The sequence below is a fragment of the Capsicum annuum genome, chromosome 3 (genome assembly GCF_002878395.1).
Source record: "Capsicum annuum cultivar UCD-10X-F1 chromosome 3, UCD10Xv1.1, whole genome shotgun sequence".
In the NCBI taxonomy this organism is placed as follows: domain Eukaryota; kingdom Viridiplantae; phylum Streptophyta; class Magnoliopsida; order Solanales; family Solanaceae; genus Capsicum; species Capsicum annuum.
In genome coordinates, this window is record NC_061113.1 from 228897754 (window position 1) to 228922840 (window position 25087).

The 25087-nt window shown below is 34.3% G+C and overlaps 1 protein-coding gene and 1 long non-coding RNA gene across 3 annotated transcripts in view; one reads left to right on the top strand and one right to left on the bottom strand.

Annotated features, from left to right (window-relative positions):
- The window catches only part of LOC107863131 (probable plastid-lipid-associated protein 14, chloroplastic), an 11106-nt gene extending 8148 nt beyond the window's left edge, over window positions 1-2958 (bottom strand). For both annotated transcript variants that reach the window (XM_016708929.2, XM_016708928.2), the window contains exons 1-8: window positions 2797-2958; window positions 2258-2611; window positions 1879-1922; window positions 1714-1792; window positions 1499-1615; window positions 1076-1258; window positions 894-980; window positions 152-258 (exon numbers count right to left, since the gene is read on the bottom strand). In XM_016708929.2, coding sequence (XP_016564415.2) covers window positions 152-258; window positions 894-980; window positions 1076-1258; window positions 1499-1615; window positions 1714-1792; window positions 1879-1922; window positions 2258-2566 — 926 coding nt within the window. In that variant the 5' untranslated portion in view covers window positions 2567-2611; window positions 2797-2958. The remainder of the gene's footprint in view (window positions 1-151; window positions 259-893; window positions 981-1075; window positions 1259-1498; window positions 1616-1713; window positions 1793-1878; window positions 1923-2257; window positions 2612-2796) is intronic.
- Window positions 2959-8158: 5200 nt separating this feature from the next.
- LOC124897083 lies at window positions 8159-13992 on the top strand. The gene is made up of 2 exons (XR_007053670.1): window positions 8159-10040; window positions 13661-13992. It is a non-coding gene; the product is annotated as an uncharacterized LOC124897083 (long non-coding RNA).
- Window positions 13993-25087: the final 11095 nt, after the last annotated feature.

Sequence of the window (25087 nt, forward strand, 5' to 3'; positions counted from 1 at the left end):
TATTGTCTATAAATAGGGCCTCAATGTAATAATATAGTTACAACAATTCAATAATATTTTTCTCTTATATTTCTCACAATAGCTCACTTCATCTAGAAAAAGCAAGCACGTCATAGCTCACTTCATCGAAAAAGAAGCATGCATGCCATACCTCATGTCAAATGCAATCATCATTCTCCTCCTATCCATATTGTCATATGCTATGTTATCCGCAGGATCGGCCTCATTAAAGTCAGCAGCATTTCCCAATATACCTACCTGATAAGAAGTGGTCAGTTGTAACACTCGAGACAAATCGAAATAAAACTCTACTTCCCAAATACGAAAGTTGAAATGTTAAAACTATGAATAAGCATATTTTAGTTGAAGTTTTTAAGTATAGCACAATGTTTCCAAATTGAACCATATTACCGACAAGTATCAAAATCACAAACCGAGCCATGAAAAAGAAAAAACAAAATGTAGGGATTGTTGTCATTTTGGAAAACGCTGCTACCCTGATCTAAGTAAGCATTATCGCAATACCCCAAAAATTAGCATCTGGATGAATTTAAGTTTGCATACCTGAGAAGGTATTGATCAACTATGCCAAAGTATTGTCAAATGTATGTATTATGCATGTATTCTATATCTAGTAATAATTAGACATGGTTCATAGCTCTATTTATAATTGAAGAGCACTTCTCTCATCCACCAGAGAACTTGGAATCTACAGAGAGTAAAGCCTACCCATTTTCATTACAATTGAAAATTTTCCATTACAATTGAAAATTTTCCTTTACAGTATAAGGTCTTACGTGAAAGCATCCTAGCTTAGCTGCAGTACTTTGTCCTTAATGTATTAATAATACCATCCAATTCCTACTACAATAGGCAATATGAATGAGACTTACTTTAATATGTTTATCAACCGCGCTGATATGCAAATTTTCAAGCCTCAGCTCTGTATGCGCAAGACCATGGCTGTGCACATAGTTCACCTGAGAGATGGAAAATCAAGGATCAATCAGCAAATCGAGAAAAACTTGGTATCTGGTACCTGTTCGGATAAGAGTTGAAGCCGCATAGCACATACTCCAATCAAGAGATCCCTCATTAAAATTCGGATTAGACGCAGTTGTCGAGAAATAGCTGGCCCTCCTATAGTATTATCCCCCACCCTTCTAACAGACTCCTGATCTAGGGAAAGAGTAGCTTCTAGAGTTGGAAGCCAGTCAGATCGTTGAAGCCAGTGTCTCAATGAAGCACTTCCATGATGCTGAGAGAATAAACCAAGGTCCTCAAGGATGTCAGCTATATGAAGGGGTCTAAAATAGGAACATATATATTGTTTAATTACTACAACTGACTATACGCAAAGAAGAAAATAGTACTTGAATTTAGTTATTTCTCAAGAACTTTTGAGTCTAAGCAAGTGTAGTTATATTCATGATGCCATCAAATCCAAGAATAGTCCCTTAAAAAATAAACAATGAGCTTAAAGTACAAATCAGCATACCCCATGGACTAGGGTGAATGAACTCTTTTCATCTATCATGGATGAGCAGATATACCCATGAACTTGCATAGAGTACGAATGATACATAAGCTTACGACGTGCCAGTCTCTTCAACACCTAGAACACATAGACTATCAATTATTAACGGACAAATCACGAGGCATTTCCAGAACTAATCCACGAATTCAAAAAATGACAGGCTACGTGCAATATACCTCTATTGCACGCCGTCCTCTCCGCTTTGCTTGAGCACTAATAAGTTGTTTAAGTACAACTCTTGTCTTATACAACGGACTGCACTTATCATTCAATCAGGAAATCTTAAGTTTTACAATAATTCGTTCTCTGCTAAAAAATTGTACCGCAAAGAAAACACGCACCTCTGTGGATCATTCACCATCGCTTCAAACACCATTTCATCTCCCTGCCACAAAAAAAAATAAAATGAAACCCGATATTAAGCATCAACTACCTACTCCCTCCGTCCCTTTTTACTTGTCATAGTTTCCTTGTTATTAGTCAAGCGATATAAACTTTGATCAATATTTTAATATGTATACTTTCATCATGTACATATGAGAAATACCGCAATTTATAGTACTTTTCAGCATAGATTTTGATTGAATTATCCAATTCAACTTTGAGAATTAGTCAAATTAACTCCCGAAAAGCAAAGCGAAATATGACAACTAAAAAGGTACATAAGGGAGAACCACGTTTAACTTGGACACTGAAATCAAAGAAATTTCATTTCATTACCTTGCCACCAAGGCCAATGCTAACACGATTCCTTATCTTAAAATCGGACATTTTGAACTTCGTTACGTGGCTAAAATCATCCTCTGCAGAATCACTGCCACTTAAGTTCACATCCTCCTTCGATTCTAACGGAGACAAAGCATTTGACAATGAACAATTCACAACTAGCTTATTTTTCCGAATCGGAAAGTTCGTTATCCCAATCATAGGCCATAATTTTAGACTAGTCGACGAATTAATACAACTGATGCACCGTTTATCAACAACGTATTCGATATTTGGAACTGAATCTACTCCCGTAATCGCCATTTCACGTTGAATTCTATATGATCAAAGAGATTCACACAGCACAAACTGCAAAATAACAAATTAAATAGACAGTTAGGCACAAATAATAATAATAAAAATCAAACCAAACCGAATTAATTTGAGCTGATGCAACAATATTGGATCGTATACATTAAGCATAAAAAAAAATAAAAAAAATGTCACCAAAACTAGCAAGTGAAAAAGGAAAGGAAAGGTGAGTTTTGACTGACCACATGGAAGAGAAGTGAAGAGAGGAGAGGGAAATATTGGGTGCATAAATAGTGGAGGGAAGAAGAGGAAGCTTGTGAGAGTGGCGTGTAAGACTAAGTTTAAGGCGTTTCGACACGAGTCTACCCTGTGTCTACCTCTGCCTAACCAAATATCTACTAACCCTCTAGGGGTCCTTTTTTGAGTGAGACTACTTATTTGTGTTAAAAATGAGTTATCTGTCCATTAGAGTTTAAGAAAAATAATTGAAGATTTTTATTATAATTTTTTAAAGTAAAAGTAATTTTATGATAATAATAAATATTTCATATGAAAAAATAAATTTTAAAATATTAATTCTTTTTTAAACCGGAAAAGTATTAATTTCTACCTAATTATACTCCCTTTGTTTAGTTTCTTTTACTTGACATAAAATTTCAGAAAGTAAAATAGTATACACAGTATACCACAGAGTCTAAAAAAAGTTTTTTAAAAAATTAAAATTTGTGATTTTAAATTAAAATTTATCAAATATAGTAACAAAATATCCTTTACACACTGTTTGGATGGTGTTTTTTCATGGTATGTTATGGTATAGTTATTAAGAGAATCATATTTGTTAATGGTCAAACACATCGTCAGGTCCTTCAACTTGGCATAAACTTTCACTTTCGCATTTAAAGTGGATGTTGTTCATTATAAGCACCTAAACCAACCACCAACTATGTCATTTTGGCACCTTTCGACATCAACTCTGGCACGTGAATTGCAATCGCTTCCAATATGAATTAAACAATCAATTGATTTGTGTCATCTCATTTTAAATCGTCACATCACTATATACATCCATAATTAAAAAAAAAAAATCAAAACACATGACAAAGTGGCCAATGAATTAATGACACATGATTTTTTTACCAAGTAATTACAAAAAAGCTACTTTAACCAATCCACCAAACATCTTTCCCACCCAACCAATGTCTTTTTCGAGCTTAAACTCCATTAATGAAGGTTGAAAAAACACAAACTTCATTAATGGAGGTTGAATATTTTACTCGTGTTTGAATTAGAGACTCAATTTTATTAGTTTTTTTTTTTTTTTAATTTTCTCCGAATGTAATCTTTGCCTACCAAAGAGTCCGCCTTTCTTTTCCTTATCACTGTTAATTCGGTTTTCTTCACTTTTTAGGTTATACTGATAGAAGTGATATGGAAAAACATAAAAATAAATTATTTTCTAAGAGATAAAGGAGGGTTGGAAGTACCATTAAAAGAGTTTGAGCTTGAAAAAAATGAATGAAGATAGTGGGATAAAAAATGAAAAGAAGAACATAAAATTAAATTAAAAATAGGCTAAAATAAAGTTGTCACGTGTCAAAAAGTAAGTGTGAAATACTCACTTTGCCATGTCAGTAAAAGGTGCCAAATAGGATTGTTTATCGATCGGATTAGCGTGGATAATTATGCTTAACTATTTGACTTATTGGCTATCAACTTTTAAATGAACTGATCCACTAACCACCCAATAAGATAATGGTTGATTCAGTATCGGATTAGCAATTGAGACGGTTATTGGGTGGTGTAACGAATAAATCTAAGAGACAATAAAATATCGAACAATTATTGGTAGTTTATTTATTTCTTCACCGACTAAGTTATTTGTATACTATCTATTTATCAATCTTTTAGGCTTCATGAGTTTGTTGGTGTAGTTATTTAATAGGTTAAGATAGAGAATCAAATGAGAATTTTCTTCTGAACCTAAAACGTATGTAAAACTATTTTTAATTACTGGGTCGATAGAAAAATCAAAGCTTTAATATTATTTAAAATTTTATGTGTTATATCAAACTTTGTAACAGACACATTAGGGTTGTTTCATTTTTGTTGCAGACCTTCACGTTGTCAAGAAAAAATTATGTTTTGATTTAATAATTAATTTTAGATTTTGTATACGTTTTAGGGATTCTGACTACGTTTTATGATTAGATGTCACAAGAAGTGGCTTGTTATTTTCTAAGTTAAGAAGTGAGTAGAACAACAAATGGAGTTTTATATGTTGGATTTACAAGAGATACTTGATATATCGAAGGGTAAAAAAATAATTATAATAATTCTTAATGGGTTAACGGTTTAACCGATAAGAAAATTGAGTAACCCACTCCTGCACCAGTAAGCCATTAATTATTAAATTTTGATCTATTCTTCAACCGTTAATCCGACAATTCGTTATCAATAAGCCAATAAACTAATTTTGTTGTTGGATTAGCAGTTACGATTCGATTTTGAACTGTCTTAATGCCAAAGTGACACAATTTTTGACTACTTTAGGTGTTTAAATGAATACAACGCACTTAAGGTGCCGAAGTGAAAGATCATATCAAGTTGAGGTCTATGTCGATGTGTTTATCCTTTGTTAATTGTTTCTTAAAATGTATGATATGGTATGATTTAATCTCATGATTTGATAATCATGAAAACTCTCACTTTATATAACCACCTATTTGATAGTATCCCATGATTTGCTTATTTTTTTTCCAGTTATGCCGTTACTTAATATTGTATAATCATATTTTATCTTTTACTCTAAATTATTTAACTCTTCTTCCTATCCCGGCCCTCACCCTACCCCCTCCATTTAAAAAAAAAAAAAAATTTAAGAAAATTTTAAATTTTTTTATTATTACACCTCCTACCCCGACCCCACCCCTTACCAAACCACCCATCCCAATTTAAAAAAAAATTCTTTTAAAAAAGAAATTATAATTTTTTCTTACCCCAACCTCACCCACCCCTACCCCTACTCCGCCACCTATCAACACTAATTTTTTAAAAAAAATTTCTTACTTCACCCCCACTCCCTATCAGCCCCCCCCCCCCCCCCCCCCCCCCCCCCCCCCACAAATCGACCCCACTTTCTCAAAAACCCTCCCTCCCAACCCCCCCCCCCCCTCTCCCCCCCCCCCCCCCCCCCCCCCAAAAAAAAAAAATTCTTATCCCATCCCACCCTTACCCATACCTCGAGCTCCCACTCTACTAGTGTTTAGACAGCAAAAGGCAACATAGCCCCGCTTCGCCACGCGGCGAGGCGATCACCTTTTGAAAGTGCGGCGACAATTAATACAAAAAAATTAAAATAATAAATATAAATGATAGTAATACCACCATTGATAGTAAGTCGACAAAAAATACATATCACCACATCTTTTGATAGTCCTTGCATATCATAATTTCATCCAATCTCCCTTTATTTGCTACTAGTAGATTGAGACATTATTGAAATTGAAACAACCGTTAATGATCAAGTCATTTAATTAGTATATTACTATGCTGTATAAGTTATTAAAAAAAGATTTTTTTAATATAATACACTGTTTATACTCCCTGTTACAGTGACATTGTATCACTGTTACAGAGGAAGAACTAAGAAGAGAAAAAGAACAAGAAAAAAATCAGTATGCAAAAATCACTATTGAGTCGTCGGACGGCTGGAGTAAGAAGAACAAGAAACAAGAAAAAAACGAGAAATCAGTACTTACCGAAGTAGCTGACAGGGACGGATATATGTAGAAAGATTGGGGTGCCACGACACCCGTACTTCTCGGTTGAAACTCTGTATATTTATGTGTATATTTGTATATATGTATCAGTACATCTTATGTAAAGCAAATATTAATTTTTATGTCCTCCTTTTCCAAAAACCATGGTATCTAAGGAGGGCCTGATTTAGTAACGTCATATTTTAAAAAAAATATAATCAATAATTTTATAAAGATTTGACTTTAAGAATGAGGAACGATTTTAAAAATAGAAAAACAATAATCGTACCATAAATATGATTCAAATTAATGATCTAAAATATATATATGCTTATACTAAAATATATGTTTATGTTTAAATTAGTATATTAAAGCATGAAGAATCACTGACAAGTGATTTAATTTAAACTTTTACAATTTATTAAAAATCTCGCAATAGATAAAATTATTTAATTTTAAATAATCAAACGTCACATGTGCGAGGCACGTGCGACTAGCAAGATAAAATAGTCTTTTCACTATTTTTAAAATATTATCTAATTTTATTAGATTAATTAATTAATTAATGAGTCCTTTTAAATGTAGAATTTATTAGGAACAAAATTAGTTCAGGTATACAATTCATGTAATATTCTTTAATTTAGGTAAATCAATTTTCCTTTCCTATTTTAATAAGAATGTGTGGTAGAGATGTGGAAATTAGTTAGTTTTTTTTTTATTACTTTATTAATTCTTTCCATATTTTAGCATTAGTTCGTTGGAGAGAGAAACTCTCCTTTCTCTCTAACAATCACTAAAATATTCTATCTAATGATACCCATGGAGGCAAATCTTCACCCTCCTAAACCACCGGATAAAACAACAAATTACAATGATCCCAAACATTCAATTGCTGCTGCACCAGTATCACGGGACAAATCCCACACAACAAGCAAGCAAACTATGAATTTTAAAAATGTTCTCACAAGACCTTTCATGAACTCAAACACTCTCACTGAATTTAATGATCAAGCACCCCATATGGACTTAGATACCTCACAGAGTGACAAAGACAACCTCCAAGCGGAAAGCATAACCATTTCAGAGGAAGATAAAATGAGAATCTATAAGCCTCAGTCATGCTCAGTAATCATTAAACTAATGGATAAGAAAATGAGTCATCAATACCTAAAGAAACGACTAATTATCCTTTGTAAACCCACTGAGGATCTTACACTTATTGACCTGGGTTTCGACTAATTCATAGTTAAATTCCTAAAGGAAGAAAATATGATCAAGGTCCTTCATAATGGACCTTAGTTTATTAATGAGTTTTTCGTTACAGCTAAAAAATGGCAACCAAATTTTTGTAGCATCTCAGGCAAAAAAAACTTATACAGCTATATGGATAAAGCTGTCGGAGCTACCAACTGAATATTATGATCACACTATTTTGGCAAAAGTGGAAAAAACACTGGGTAAACTTCTGAAAACAGACGTCTGCACATCTGTTACTCTGAAGGGGAGATATGCCCGCATCTGTGTCGAGGTATCGATGGATAAGCCGGTAAAAAAGCATGTTTTTATAGGTAACCACTGTCAAAGCGTGGTTTATGAAGAAGCAAATATACTTTGTACAAAGTGTGGACAACTGGGACACACAACGCTATATTTGCGGGAAATATGTGGGACCCACCAATCTTGAAGAAACACCAAAATTGATGCCTAAGGACGGGAACACAAATATTATGTCTTCAACTTAGGAGAAAAGGCAAGATGAGGAATGGAAAATAGTCAATTTCTCAAGGAAACCCAAAAAAGTAAGAAACGAGAAACAAAAAAAGCGATCTCTAGTACTACGAATCAAGATATTATCGTTAATATTTTCAATACAACCATAGGTAAGTTCATCGACTCACAAGTTCTCAATTATAGGCCTAAACGAAGCCACATGAACACTTTCACTAACACAAATAGCTTCGCTGCACTAAGCGATAATACCCAACAAGTTGATTGCAATCCCAAAGTGCTGAACAATCACAAAACAATTGAACAAGATAATATGACATCATGTGCTGACGTCACCACCTTGACCCGTAATACCCCTAGTGAACCCCCTACATTGACCCCCCACGTCACCTAAAAAATAATAGGGGTTACCAAACAGCCAAGTAAGTATACAGCCACTCATTTGCTGGCAAATATTACGTTCGAAGACCAAATTACCCCTACTTTTAATCTTTCACACCCCAACGTTAATAGAGTAGACGACGTGGACTCCCCCATGTCCACTAATACAGCACCCCTTGACATTCCAAAGATAGAAAACATCTTTTCCAAAAATAATAGCACTACTGCTCCTACAAACTACATAGTATAGAAAGTGGATGCATAAATTCAATATTTACCTTTTCGGATACCTTAAATATCCCAGCTGGTATTGATACATCCAACTCACATTCTTCCTTCTCCTTAAATACAAAACCCCATACTAAGGAAACATGCCTCGATAATCATTTCTCTTCACCAACCGACGCCCATCGAGATGAAACCCCTTTCCAACCCCTTCTCAGAGGAACGGACCATCACTCTCCTCCCAGAGTCCACTACCATAGATCGACCCACCACCCCTCGACTGATAGGCGATACTCTAGTGTATGCGACAGCTCCTCTTCCGGGGAACTTCGCTCCGATATCGTGGATGGAGATGGCTGCATAGGGATTTGCACTAACTCTAAGTATACTGTTGGAGGGCAGAAAAGTTTATGTGATAGTGCAAAACCCATCTTATCTTGCCCGAGTAGAAACCGAAATGATGAGAGCCACAACGGAAAATCATTACAACCATATGTGGTTGTCAACCACTCTCCAAGCTCCAATGAACTACCAAATGCCTCAGCTACCTTTTTATCACCCGATGGGATGTGAGATATCACTAATAAACCCACTAGGACCGCAACTCCCATTCCCGACATTCCCAGTTACGCCAACACAACTGGAAGTGCTAATGAATCAGTCGAACCTACAATATCAACTGACGGGGCCTCTATCATTCCAACCCATAGCTGATATGCTCAACCGGGGAAGAGCTCTAACAGATCAGCTCACTTCAACTTTGCGTCTCCGAACCAGGTACAACTCATCCCGAGAATGCCTCCCCCAACTGTCTCGAATCTTCAGGAGAACATAAATTTACAAGAGGTAGAGGACGCTCTAGAATTAATGCGAGAGACGAGAATGGAGATTCACATCTTAAAAGAAATAAAAGTGCCTAGTGTTCAAGAAGCGATTCGTAAAAAAAGCCATACTTATTTGTCCACCCTTTCTACGGAAAACCTCCTTAGATATAAGAATTCCATCGACTCCAGAGATAGGGAACTTTGTTGTAGTAATGAACCCCACTCTAATGGAGATGGAACCATCTCAGGAGAAGGGGAGCCCCAACAAAATTCCACAAACCATGAACAGATCCATGGATATTATCATATGGAACTGTAGGGGTTTCAATGGCTCTGAGTTTAGAAGAAACTTCAGAGCAATAATTGATTGGCATAAACCACCCTTAGTGGCCCTTCTTGAAACTAAAATGCAAAACCATCAAGTGCTTCTTAATATCTTTCCCTTCAATAAGATGACAGAAGTTCCGGCTATTAGGAACTTTGAGGGCATTGCGGTTCTCTGGGATGATAACTTTCTGGAACTGGACAATATTGCTACCCAATGAACAGAAAATCCATGCAATAGTGAAGGTATGCTCTAGCTCTGAATGTTGGTTATTTTCATACATTTATGCTAGTATCGTATAGGAAAGATTGTAAAATTTTATGGCAAAACCTTTGTACCATAAAAGATAGTTATGATGGAAAATGGCTAATAGAGGGAGATTTTAACGAACTTATGACTAGTCTAGAAAAAAAAAGGTAGACCTATAAGTCAACCCCGTACCTCTGATTTTTGAAACGCCGTTAATTACTGCAAATTGATTGACTTAGGGTACAGAGGTACAAAATATACATGGTTAAATAAGAGCTTCAAAAATAAGAATTGCCTTATCCTTGAACGACTGGATAGATTCTTCACCAACCAAAATTGGGTCTAAAATTATCCTAACTCTCAAGTGATTCATTTATCTAGGACCCACTCAGATCACTGTTCTCTACTTCTTAATCTAGATTCTAGAGATAGGACAATTATTAGAAAAATTTTCAGATTCGAAGCCATGTGGGCTTCCCATCCGGAGCTGACAAATGTCATTGCCTCCAACTGGCAGGCAAGTACCAACCTAGAAGATATAATACCCGTATTTGAGGAATCCATCACACGATGGAATGAAAAGACCTTTAGAAATATCTTTAAAAAGAAAATAACTCTCTTGAACAGAATTAGGGGTATCCAACACTCCCTAAATTACCCCCACTCAAATTTCCTTCTCACGTTAGAAAAAGAGTTGATAAATGAATACAATATTATTCTAAAACAAGAAGAGGATTTTTGGAAACTAAGTCTCGAATAACTTGGTTAAGCGAAGGAGATGCTAACACAAAAAATTTTCATATCTCTACCATCAATCGTAGAAGAAAAATAGAATCTTATCGCTCCAGGATGAAGAGGGAAGGTGGATCTCTGAACACAATCAAATTCTGCTATTTAATGCCAATTATTATTAAAAAAACTATTCCAAACCGTCCACTCCTCGTTCGATTATATTAATTATGCCTCAAACAAAATTGATTTAGACCTCCAGTTTCTTGATAATGAGCTAACCATGGATGAAATCTTACTATCTGTTAATTCCTACTCCCCTATAAATCTCCTGGTCCCAACAGGCTTCACCCTTTGTTCTATAAAGAATATTGGAGTATTGTGGGTGACTCCGTTGTTAACTTTTGTGTTAATACTTTCAAAAATTCTTGCCTTCCCCAGAACATAAATAAAACTTACATTTGTCTTATCCCTAAAACAAATAATGTTGTTAGTCTCAATCATTTTAGGCCGATAAGTCTTTGCAATACTAATTGTAAAATTCTCACGAAAATAATTTCTAATCGGCTAAAACCTTTTATGAGCAAATTAATAAGTCCCTTTCAAAGTAGCTTCTTGAAAAATAGACAAGCCTCTGATAATGTAATTGTAATTCAGGAGATAATCTTCCACTTCAACAAAATAAAAGGGAAAAAAACTAACATGTTAATTAAAATAGACCTAGAAAAGGCTTTCGATAAAATGGAATGGGCTTTCATTTACAAAACCCTTAAATACTTTAGTATCCCTCCAAAACTTACCAGTTTAATAATGAACTGCATAACAACTAGCGAAACTGCAATTCTAGTAAATAGGGGCCGAACAAACTTCTTTAAACCTAGTAGAGGCATTCGGCAAGGTGACCCCTTATTGCCCTACATCTTCATTCTTTGCATGGAAATGCTATCACAAAGTATAGAAAGAGAGGTAGAGCAAGGTAACTGGGTCCCTATCAAAACATCTCCCCGAGGCCCTTCAATATCCCACCTTTTCTTCGCGGATAACCTAACCCTTATGGCTAAGGTCACCCAAGAAAATTGTAATACCATTCATAGAATCCTTACCCAATTCTGTCTTGAGTCGACCCAAACGATTAACTCAAACAAGTCAAAGATCTTTTTCTCAAGGAACTGCCCGGATAATCTCCAAACAATGGCCATTAATACTCTGAACATCAACAGAGGTAAATCCTTCGAGAAATATTTAGGGATTCCAATCTTTAATAAAAAAGCTTCTGTTAACGACTATCAATTCATCTTAGATAAACTTAAAAAGAAACTGGAAGGCTGGAAAATAAAGTTCCTAAATATAGCGGGCAGAACCACCTTGACTAAAGCTACCCTCAGTAACATTCCGACACATATTATGCAAACGATTACGCTACCCAAAACTATTACCCAAAATAAAGATCGAATACAAAGGCAATTTATATGGGGTTCCTCGACTAAAAAAAATAAGTTGCATCTCTTAAGCTGGTCCACAATTACCTCTAATAAGGATATAGGAGGACTTAGTCTCCAAGATGCTAGCATTAAAAATAAAGCCTTGATGACGAAACTAGCATGGAGATGCTATACCAACCAACATACCCTCTTGGCGCTTTTGTTAATTAATAAATATTTAAAAGATAGAATCTTTCCTGGTACATGTTACATGAAAACTTATCGCATGACTTGGAAATACATCCTTCGGGGGGGGGGGGGGGGGGAATATGTTCAAAAACCTTATATTGGACCATAGGAAATGGAGAGGGAATCTCCCTATGGCATGACCACTGGATTCCTTCTATACTCCCCCTTAGATCGCTTATTCAAGGCCCGTTACCAAAGAATAAGGAGGAAAGAACAGTAAAAGATCTTATTAAAAACGGTAACTGGGTCCTAGATCGCATCCCCTTCAACTTACCCCTTAACCTGAATAATCTCATTAACGGAGTTTATATTTCTAACAACCCAAATGCAATTGACAAACCAACCTGGAAATGCACCAACTCGAGTCTTTTTTCTACAGGATCTGCATACTGGTCCATTAGAAATGAGACTTTACCAAGTAGGGATCCAGAGAGAAACTTTAAATGGATATGGAAGCTTCAATGCCCAAACAAAATCAAATTCTTTTTATGATTATGTATGCATAATAGACTCCCTACTACCAATTACCTTCACTCTATAGGTATAAAAGTAAGCCCTAACTGCTATGCCTGTGGAAACCCAGAAACAATCGAACATATTTTCCTATATTGTAAAAAAGTAAAAAAAAATTGGCATAAGTTAGGTATGGATAATCAAACTGAAATGATAAAATACTCGGATAAACATTGGCTGGATCACTTAACAGTGGTAGGTTCCAAACCTCAAGGATCCTTGCTTACATGGGAATTCACTTTTCATTTTTATCTTTGGAGTGTATGGCTCACCAGGAATGAAAATTACCATAAGCACCTTAATAACCCCATCAGAATAGACTTGCCTATTTTACGAGAAATAGAATTTACTACCCTATCAAATAAAACTAAAACTGTTAATCATACCGGCATTTATCACGTGAACTGGAAACTGCCTAAAAAAGGCTACAAATTGAATACGGATGGCTCATCGTTAGGAAAGCCAAGAAGAAGGGTATAGGGAGGTTAATTAGGGACCAAACGGGCCGCTGGATCGTAGGGTTCATGGGAAGTTTCATACACATCAACACTACTAGAGCGGAATTATTAGCGCTACTGCATGGACTTCGCATTGCGTATAAATAACTTTTATACACCTCTCAGCATTAATATGGACTCAAAGGTAATTCTCTTTTTCATTAAAAATGATCATCCAATATATACTAACATCATCGATGAATGCAGGGAATTACTCCACAGGCTGGGGGGACCCGCCCATTCAACATAGCTATCAGGAAGCAAACCAAGCAGCAGACGACCTAGCAAGAAGAGGAGCGCTATCTACTAACTATAACTATATCAATGAATAGAGCATTCCACCATCTTTCATGGAGCAGTTTTTGGAAGCAGATAGGAAGGGAACAACTTTTGTTTGACTTAAGCGCACAAACCCCCTAACCTTTAGCAATAGTACTGCGGATCCTAGTCTTAGTTTTGGTACTATTCTGGATAACACAGACCTGTTGAATTGTAATAATACTACTAGCTGCTTTAATTGCTATTGTTTCTTGTTGTAATAGACCACTCTTGGGCAATGTTGCTGCCTCACTATCCTGCACTAAATATTATTAGCTATTAATAAAATATCCATCTTTACCAAAAAAAAAAAAATTAGTTTTTTTAAAAAGAAAAAAATTAGGATCTTTTACTTATTTTATTTTTCCTTCCCTATTTTAATATGAAGGTACTTTTTATTTTAGCAACCGACTCTCAATTGTGATATTTTAATTTGCAATGAATCTTATGATACAATTTATATATGTCTCTTTTCACAATTTCTTACAATATAGTCTAGATTTTGTTTGTATTTATTTTTTATTTTTAATGTATGTATTTTGCATATAATTTTATAATTTGATTCCATTGTAAAGATTATGTCTAATCATATTGTTCTGATAACGCGATCATATTGTAGTTTCTGTTATGTTATCATCTGGTATTTTTTCTGTTTGATACAGGTGGTAAATAGAATATTTGGTCGGACTTGATAAAATTTTTATGTAAAGGTAAAGTTTAAGCGTTTGAATCTTAAAATTCGAAAGGGGATAGAGAGAGTATATTTTTTCTTTCTTTTTGCTTCGTATATTATATCTAAATCAGGTTCTTATACCAAGCATTCTTCCAAATTAGTCTATTCTCATTACGTCTATCGATTTCTTTTTACAAGATTTCAAGTATATTATGCGTATTAGAATTTTAAAAATCAGCATGGTAGTATAAGTTTACTTGGAAAATATTACAGGTAACTAGATAACTGGATCACTATACAATAATAATGGCAAAAAAAGTTGATTATATTTTAGCGCATATTGTTAATGAATTCAACAAATTGATGCGATAGTTTGATGGATAACTTGTGAATCATAGAAGAAGAATATCGGGGGTAGCCTTCTACTTTGTATCTATTGTAGGTTCGGCTAACACTATACCTTTATAATGAATTTAAAAATTTGACATTTCTTAATTTAATTGAGTTATAGTGTCATCTGAACTTACCCAAGTTTTAGTTCCACACCTTTTCTTACTTGTGTAAATTTTCATGCATCCAAAAATAAATCCATCCATGTTGGTCTAAGAATATTTTTTTCATTTGTTTTGGAATTATAGTTATATATATATATATATTGTTTAGAATTCAATAACTTTTACAATTGAAATTATAAATTGGAAACTTAAGATAACTCACAACCCCGACTGCTTGAACATCTTGGTCAACATAATTCTAGTTTGTCTACTCTCATTGAATTAACACTTGCAATAAAACTCAGTAGTTGGAACACAGTTTGCTACAAACATCTGAATATTGCTAACAAGTCAAAACCCCTTTTACTCCGGAACCTTCAATCAACAGTCTATTAACAATCATAACACTTAGTTTGCACAGTATTCCCTGTGGGATTCGACCCCAACCTAGTTGGGTTCTATATTTGACAGTAACCGCTTACACTTTCTAATAAGAGTTGTAATTTGGGCGTATCAGCGTGCGTGTTCCCGAGCCTGGGACCGGAGGGGGGGGTGAGGGGGTAGGGAGGGATTATCTTGCTTTGTTACGAGGGTGTTCTTGAGCATGGAGCGATGGTCGGGGTTCTTGGGTTCAGGTGTGGTCCCGCACCTCGAGTGGATGGATGGGGGGTATTCTTGTCAGGCATGGGGTCATAAATTTCCCGTAAAGATAAAAGGTTTTGCTACTAAACTCTTGATCTCGTGTGGAATGTCGGATTGGTGGGGTTTGGGTTGGTAATCGGTCTTCTAGTAAGTCACCTGGTTAAGGTCAGGATTTGAGTTGGAATAAGAAATGTCTCGGGCTGCGGTTGCAGTCAGATCATTTCGTCAGGTTCAAGATCGAATCTCGAGTTGGGTAAGGTTAGGGTCTGTGAGAATTAATAGAGAAAATATTATTAAAATTATGTGTTTACATAATTATATCGAGACCCTATTTATAAACACTATAGTATAATCCTTTTTCAAGTAGGATTTTTATATACTATTCCTATTTCTACTCATATTATAACACTCTCCCTCAAGCTGGTGCATACAAATCATATGTACCTAGCTTGTTGCAAATGTAATTAATACGAGGACCGATGAGGAACTTGGTGAAGATATCTGTAAGTTGATCACTTGACTTCACAAATTTTGTAACAATATCTCCTGAGAGTATCTTTTCTCTAACAAAGTGACAATCAATCTCTATGTATTTAGTCATCTCATGAAACACTGGATTTGATGCGATATGAAGGGTTGCTTGATTATCACACACAAGTTCCATCTTACTGGTTTCTCTAAATTTTAATTCTCTTAGAAACTCTTTGATCCAAACTAGCACACAAGTTGCTACAGCTATTGCTCGATATTCTACTTCCGCACTAGATAGAGCAATCACACTCTGTTTTTTACTCTTATAAGACACCAAATTACCTCCTAATAAAACATAATATTCGAAAGTAGAACCTTTATCAAAGGATCATTCTGCCCAATCAGCATCTGTGTATCCAATGATATGCTCGTGACCTTGATCCTCAAAGAGTAGCCTTTTACCTGGGACCGACTTTATTTATCACGAACAACTGCATCCCAATGACTATCACAGAGAGAAGTCATAAACTGACTTACAACACTCACAGGAAAGGATATATCAGGTCTTGTCACGGTGAGATAATTCAACTTTTCAACCAATCGTCTATAACTTTCAGGATCACTGAGTGACTCCCCCTATCCTGGTAGAAGTTTACCATTTGTATTCATAGGAGTGTCAATGGGTCAACATCTCATTATTCCTGTCTGCTCAAGAATATCTAAGGCATACTTGCGTTGATAAATAACAATACCTGATCTGGATCGAGCAACCTCAATACCTAGAAAATATTTTAGTCTGTCGAGGTCTTTGGTCTGAAAATATTAAAAGAGATGTTGCTTCAATTTAGTGATACCATCTTCATCATTGTCGGTGATAACGATATCATCAACATAAACCACCAGATAAATACACAGATTTGGTTGAAAATGTCGATAAAACACTGAGTGATCAGCTCCACTACGAATCATGCCAAACTGCTTAATTACTTTGCTGAATTTTTCAAACCAAGCTCAAGGGGACTGTTTCAGACCATAGAATGACTTGCACAATCGACATACAAGGCTACTAGACTCCCCCTAAGCAACAAAATCTGGTGGTTTCTCCATATAAACTTCTTCATCAAGATCACCATGCAGAAAAGTATTCTTAATAGCCAAATGATAAAGAGGCCAATGATAAATGACAACAATGGATAGGAAAAGATGAACAAATACTATTTTAGCCACTGGAGAGAAAGTGTCACTATAATCAAGCCCAAATATTTGCGTGTGTCCTTTGGAAACAAGGCGAGCCTTAATTCAATTAACGTGATCGTCTGGACCAACTTTGACTGCATAAACCCAACGACAACCAACAATAGATTTACCTGCAGGAAGGGGAACAAGTTCCCAAGTAACACTCGCATGTAAAACAAACATCTTATCAATTTTAATTATTTAAAATTAGATGCTTTTGTCTATTATAAAGATTTTTAATGAAGTGCAAGAAGTTTAAATCACTTCTCAAAGATCCTTCACAATTTAATACAATAATGTAAACATAACAGATATTTTATCATAAGCACATATATATTTCACCACTGGAAGTTTTAGTGGTTAATGAATCATCACTTTTGCGTTTGTTATGCAATACCTTTTTTTCTTGCTGCTAGGGGCTAAGAGAGATGCATTGATTTGAACCATATTTGTAGTACGATTTTTTTTCTATATTTAAAATCTTTCCTTATTTTTAAAGTTCAATCTTTAGAAAATCTTTGACAACAAAATTAAAACTTTTAAAAATTTGGTATTTTTTATATTTATTCTAATGCTTTCATATTTATTTCTAGATTTTTCAAATTTTCTTAAAATCAACTTTAGTTGATTTAGAATACTTAAACCAATGAACAAAGTATTAATTGTCATTAATTCTGATGAATTAAAATTTTTTTTATTAAAAATATTTAATTAATTTTCAACTCTTAAATATTAGGAATAATAGTGAAAAGACGATTTTGTCTAAAATAGAGACTTTTAATGAAGGGTAAAAGTTCAATCAATACTCGTAAGACCCCTCCCCCCCTCCCCTCCTTAGTATAGTATAGAACTATAGATAACAATTATTTGGAAAAAAACAGGTATATTGTGTTTATTATTTTAAAAATATATATAAAAAATAATTTTTCGTATGTGAGTTATATAATTAAATATAAAAATAGTAACATACTTTTACATGTTGTACAATAAATTAATAAGTAAAATGAATTTGGTTAGAGCTCCATAATAATAATATATTGTTCGCCTTCTCTATTTCAGTACTCTTGTTCATTTCTTTTGAACTTCACAAAGAAGTATAACATGTTCATGCAAAATGTGTCACCCAGTGAGTTCAAACTCCTAAACAACCCTAGAGCACATTTAAACTCAAATTATGAGCATATTATTAAAATCAAAACATCGAAGTGTAATTATAGCCTTTTTCTGAGGTAATCTCACCTTTTTCAACCCTGTAATATAAGCTACACATCAAACTTAACTTCTATATTCTTCTTAATTTCATCTACACAAAAATAAAATACCTAATAAGTCAAAGAATTTAAATATTAGATTGAGACTTCAAATAGATCAGTGAAAACTTCCTCTAATATCATAATATCACGTAAAGAATAAGTTAAAATAGTCTAGTTCAGTAAAAAAAAAAGAAAAACAAGAACCATAACAATTATGATGGCTCAAGTGGTAAATACCCTTTATCTCTAAGCTTAACTATATAAGCAATATATCGAACGTAATATTATATAGGCACAAAAAATAAAAGAAAAGAAGAAACTAATAGAATGAGTAGATTGGGTTGTAGGAGATAGGAAAAAGCCTATATATAATGTAATGAAACCCAATTAAATCAATTAGCTATATCGTCACAACCACGACAAAGAATGTTGCTTGCTAGTTGCTTTAATAGAACCAGAACACACAGAAATCAAACAAATTAAAATTAATCTTCATGGCACGTCATACAAAAACTAACAATTACAAACTATAACAAATTACATGATAAATAAAATTATAATTTTTTTTGAAAAAACATAATATTTAATATAGTTCGACCATGTGATTTACATATTGAAAAACTAATATTAAAAATATAAGATTTATTAAGACAATAATCTCCTCTTAAGCAAAATTCTATTCTTTCTCTTTTTAAAACGAAGCTAGTCAACTACCATCAAATTTAATACATTACAAATAACATAGCTTTGAAGTGTTGACTTTGGATAACTCAAATCATGAGTAAAAAGAAGAGAGGTTGAAGAATAATTTATCAAATTAAGTTATACAAATTAGGGATATACATAGACGGAATGTATAGTACTGAATGAATAGAGGGTTTGATTTCCTCTAACAAATATGATTCTTATACTAATTACACTAAAATTGAAATAAACCGACGTCAAAGTAGTACACTTTTTATTGAATTCTACAATCAATAATGTAATACCTTTTGTGTTGAGTTAATTATAAGGAAAGAATTTATATATGGAACATATTATTTGATTTAAAGTCCTATATTAATTTGGAGAATAATTTAATAACAATTATTTGAGGAAAAGAGTGAAAATATGATTTTGTTTATTACGGAGACTTTTAATGAAGGACAAGAAGTTTAGAAAAAATTGACAAAGAGCACATAATCTCTCAAAGTCTGAAGCACAATCATCAAATATTGTGGGTGCTCCTCTCTACTCCTTGAATACTACCTTTTGTGGGTGCTCCTCTCTACTCCTTGAATACTACCTTTTGTTTGGTATGTGGTAATGCCAATAAATGATTTAGGTGATCATAGATGTGTACAATTGATAATAACTATTGATATTGAGTTGGTATTAACCTGAAATATCCTGGTTTTCTGGACATTAAAAAATTTCCCAGATTTATGGTCTTTAGATAGGATACGGGGAAACGACTTGTACACTGGTGTAACGATCCAAAATCACTCCCCGGGACGTCACATGGTGCCTAGGGCTACAAGTATCCCCAAGCTAACCCTTTGAGCCTATCACTTCTCATAATAACTCATTCAAGAAGGAATACGTAAAACACTAGCACTGTTATATCAAATGAAAGAAAATACAAAGGTAATACTCGGTCCAAACGACCACAAAACTGGAAATCTCAACACAACCACAATCTGATAACTAGTCTGACAAAGCCTCTACTACTCCATGAACTCGAGAGCAATTGGGAAAGGTCCCCAACTGACTCAAACTGAATTGAAAGTAATAACATAAACACTCGAATACTGAAATGTCTGAAGATAGGTCCTCAAACCATGAGGACTCACCACTGTGGAAATGTAGACAAAGATACTCAAAAATCACTGACGAGGCTGGGAATGAGCACCTGAACCTACATTATAAGACAATGTAGCACATAGACGTATATGTGGATCATTACTTGGGAATGTACTGAGTATGTGGGGGTGTATGCATTTACATAAAACAATATCAATACTCTTTAATCAAATCACACATGCAAATAGGAATGACTCACATGGCTTGAATAAATCTAAAATGTAAAGCTCATAAATCATGTAGAATGAAGCATGTAACACAAATCTCGTGAGTCATTATACGTTGGCTTTAAAATCTGTGATCTCTTTTTATTCTCATTACTCATAGGATGAAGGAAGTTTTAAATAATACTTTCAACTCATTCATACATCACATGGAGAGAAAAAAACTTCTTTATTGTTCAAGAACTTATAACTCTTTTGAACTCAAACACTTTGAACTCGGAATCGTATGACTTTGGTTTTAAAACTGATGATCAACTCTTATTAGTAGAGAAAACTACTTCCTTCTTTAGAAAATACTCAAAAGTAATTCGTTCACTTTAGAAAATATCTCATCTCAAAGATTTAGGGAAAATATTCTATCTCAATAGAAAATACTTTAGTTTAGGGAGGTTCTCTTAACCGACATAAACCATGCGAGCTACATGGAGTCCAACGTCTTGTCCTTCTATGGAAGAAACCTCACGTTGGGGAGAGGCGTCATACTCTTGCCAAGGAGTATAACCTTAACTCAGTGATCACTTATCTCGACCTCGAGCCTAATCATCTTGGCCTCAGGCCCAAAATCTCAAACCTACGGTGGCACGTAGTTCTAGGGTAAGAAACAGTAGTAACTTACCCTACTCAGTGCTAAATACTACTCCCTTTAGTTTATCTCGCTCATCTCATGAAAATTTATTTTCAAAATAATCTCATGGTTCATAAGAACCCAACAATCAAATCTGTAATCTCATGTAGTGAAGTGGATTTCAAAGCTCTATGACCATTAGGTAAAAACATTTCTCAATAATCTCAGAATACTCAAATCATGGGTGCTTATAGCACGAAAGTTCATAATATTACAAGTCTCAAGTAGGGCTTAATGGCCCATAATTCAATCTCAAGTTAAAACTCATCATAATGCATAATAGATAGCATATAGATTTATAAATCATCTAGAAATCTGGAATTTACAGCAATTTAGCTCATAATCTCAACATACTCATATACTTCAATATCTCAAACATTTCAATTATTAACTTCTCAAGGATTAAAATCATAGGGTATAGACCCAGCTACAATTTCCAAAGAAAACATATAAAAATCATGTCATTAGACTCTCAATTCATGGGAAACATCAAAAGCTTGCAACTAGGGGTGTCAAGTGGGCCGGCCCGACCCGGTCCTAGTACCTAACCCGGCCCGGTTTGACCCGGCCCGATAAGCCCTAGGGCTTTAGGGTTCCGGGTCCTGAGCCGGTTATTTTGTTAAAATGGGCCCGGTTAACCCGGCCCGAACCAAGCCCGGTCCAGGCCCGCCGGTTAACCGGCCCGGCCCGACCCCGAAAAATGAAAAAAAATATTTTATACTTTAGGCCAAACTAGCCGTTGGCCCAACGGCTATATAGTCGTTTTTGGGTCCAAACAGCTAGTTTGGGCCCATTTATTAAAAAAAAAAAAAAAACTTTAAAAAATATTTTTTAATCCAAAAAAAAAATCTATAAATACCCTACAACTTCAAATCATTTTTCACACAATTTTTCACTCTCTCAAATCTCATTCTCTCTCAAATATCAATTCTCAATTCTCAAATATTCAATATATTTAATTTCTTAAAGTGTTCACTTTAATTTTTTAATTTTTCATTTACAAAGTACGAGCGGAAGTTTCTAAAGTCGCAATCTTCGGATACTTCCAAAATTTGGTATTGTCGTTCCATCTCTTACGTTTAATTTTTATTTATCGTATTAATTATTTAATATTTAATTTTATTATATTTGTGTATTTTGAATATTTTTAGTTTAATTTAATTTATATTATGGATAAATTAAGAAACCTCGCTACTAAAGGTGTTAAAATTTTTTGTCCCGGAAGCGGTAGTGGTAGTAAAAAGCGAATTACTAGCGGTAGAGGTAGTTCAAGTAGTAGATATACTCGTGTGCCTTCGCCTCCGGTACCGCTTGGTACACCTTTTGAGGAAGAAATAGGTGTAGGTGCTCACGATATGAATTATGTAGAAACTCAGAAAAATTACGGTATAGAAGAAGAAAATGAAGTAGATGCGGTTAATTTAGACGAAGATAATGAAAATATTGCTGAGACACCCGCAGTAGGAGATGTTAACGTTAGATCTGAATCAGTTAATCTCTCTTCCCGTTCTCCCATTGCCCCAAAACCTCGTAAAAGAACTAGTATTGCATGGCAATTTTTTAAACGTATATCAGATATTGAGGTGCAATGCAATATTTGTCAATAAATATATAAGCATAGAAGTGGAGGCAAGCAAGGGGGTACGGGTACGTTAATGAGACATGTAGCTGAAGATCACAAAAGAGAGTTAAATATTGCAAAAGGTGGTGGGGATGTTGGTGGGTCAACGCAAACTAGAATGGACCCAGCAACCGGTCACGTAGCGAAGAAGTATAATAAATTGAGGGACAGGGAAGAAATAGCTAAAATGGTAGCTGTGGGTTGTTTGCCTTTTAGTTTTCCTTCTTCTGATGCCTTTATTCGTTATATACAAGCAATTTATAATCCTATGTTTAACGGTATTCCTAGAACTACTTGTCGGTCTGATATTTTTAGACTCCATTCACAATATTATTTTTATTTATCAACATTGTTAAAAAATATTCAATGTAGATTGTCTCTAACTTCTGATCTTGGTTGTGCTGTAAATAAAAATGATTATTTAACCGTTACTTGTCATTGGATGGATAGTAATTTCGTGATGCAAAAACGTATTCTTGCTTTTTTATATGATGAAGATCGTAAACATACTGAAAAATTTATTGTTGATTCTATTGTTAAAATTACCGGATATTATGGTATCGAAAATAAAATTTTATGTATTGCTCATGATAATGCTTCTAACAACAAGACTGCTATAACAAAAATAAAATCTACGGTATCTCCGCCCTTGCCTGAAATTTTTCATATTAAGTGTGCATGTCATATATATAATTTAATTGTAAAAGATGGTCTTGACTTTTTTGAGCTTTACATTGAAAAAATTCGTCTTGCCGTTGGTTTTATTCAAGGAAATAATCGTAGATCGAGAATTAGAGAATTTAAAGTTAAATGTCAAGAAAATGGACTTACACCAATTTTGATGCCTGAGGAAATTGATACTAGATGGAATTCTACGTATGAATTTTTAAAAACTTGTTATAAATATAAAATTCCTATTACACTAGCTTTTAACCAACATTGCGGTTCATTTGCTGATTCTGCTGATTGCATGCTACATAATTCTGATTAGGTTGTAATTAATGATCTTGTTAAGCTTTTAGAAAAATTTTATGTAACTACGGTTGAATTTTCCGGTGCTTATTATCCTACTGTTTGTAATATTTTGGCATATATAGCTGATATTTCTGGTTTGCTCAAAGAATATAAAAATAAAGAAGGTTATAAAGAAGTTGTTGACACCATATTTACGAAATTTAAAAAATATTTTTTTTCGATTCCCCCTATTTACTTGGTTGGTGCTATGCTAAATTCGTGCATGAAATATAATCATATGTGTCACTTTAGTACTCTTATTTATACTAACTTAGAAATAAATACTAACCATGATTCTGAACAAGTACAACCTGATTTGTGGACGGCTACGGCTGATGCAAAGGATTACATAGAAAAATTATATAATCACTATGCTGATTTATTTGATTTAGCCGTACCTACAAATATCACTCCAACTGTCGCTCCTCATCCTCCCGAGGAGCCATCATCTTCTAAAAGGCCGGCACATAGTGATTTTTCTGATTCGTTTTATGATTTAAATTGTTGGAGCAGTGTTGATGAGAGAACTTACACATCAACTTATCAGGAAGAGCTGAAATATTATCTTCGGACGGCACCAGAGGATCGCAGACGACGGATCAACACGTTGGATTGGTGGAGGAGTAATGAAACACAATATCCTGTGCTTTCAAGATTAGCTAGAGATATCTTGAATGTTCCAATGTCAACCGTTGCATCAGAGAGCGCCTTTAGTCAGGGACGACAATAGCTTGGAGACAACCAACACTCATTAGGAAGCAATGCAATGAATGTTCTAGTTTGCCTCAGAGATTGGATTAGAGAGGAAAGAAGAAACCAAGGAATGGAACCGGAGCCGAGCGACGAGCTGAAACTTGAAGAAATTATGACTTCACGGGAGAACTCAGCAGAATCAAGTCCAATGCATGGTTTTGCCCCCGTTGACTTCGACTATCCTATGCAAGTTCCCATTAATATTAACATGAATGAGTTGGAAAAAATGATGCATAATTTATATATTTTTCATTCATGTAAATTATAAATTTTGGATCATTTTGCAATCAATAAAATTCCCCAAATTCATTCACTCCTTAGTCCTTGTTTTTTATTTTTTTTCATTTAACAATTTAAAATTTTAAATTGAATTTCTAGTTTTCTACTTTAAATTAAAAACTTACTTCTAATATATTATTAATTTACTATCAAATATTATTAATTTATTATATTAAGTAGCATATGTTT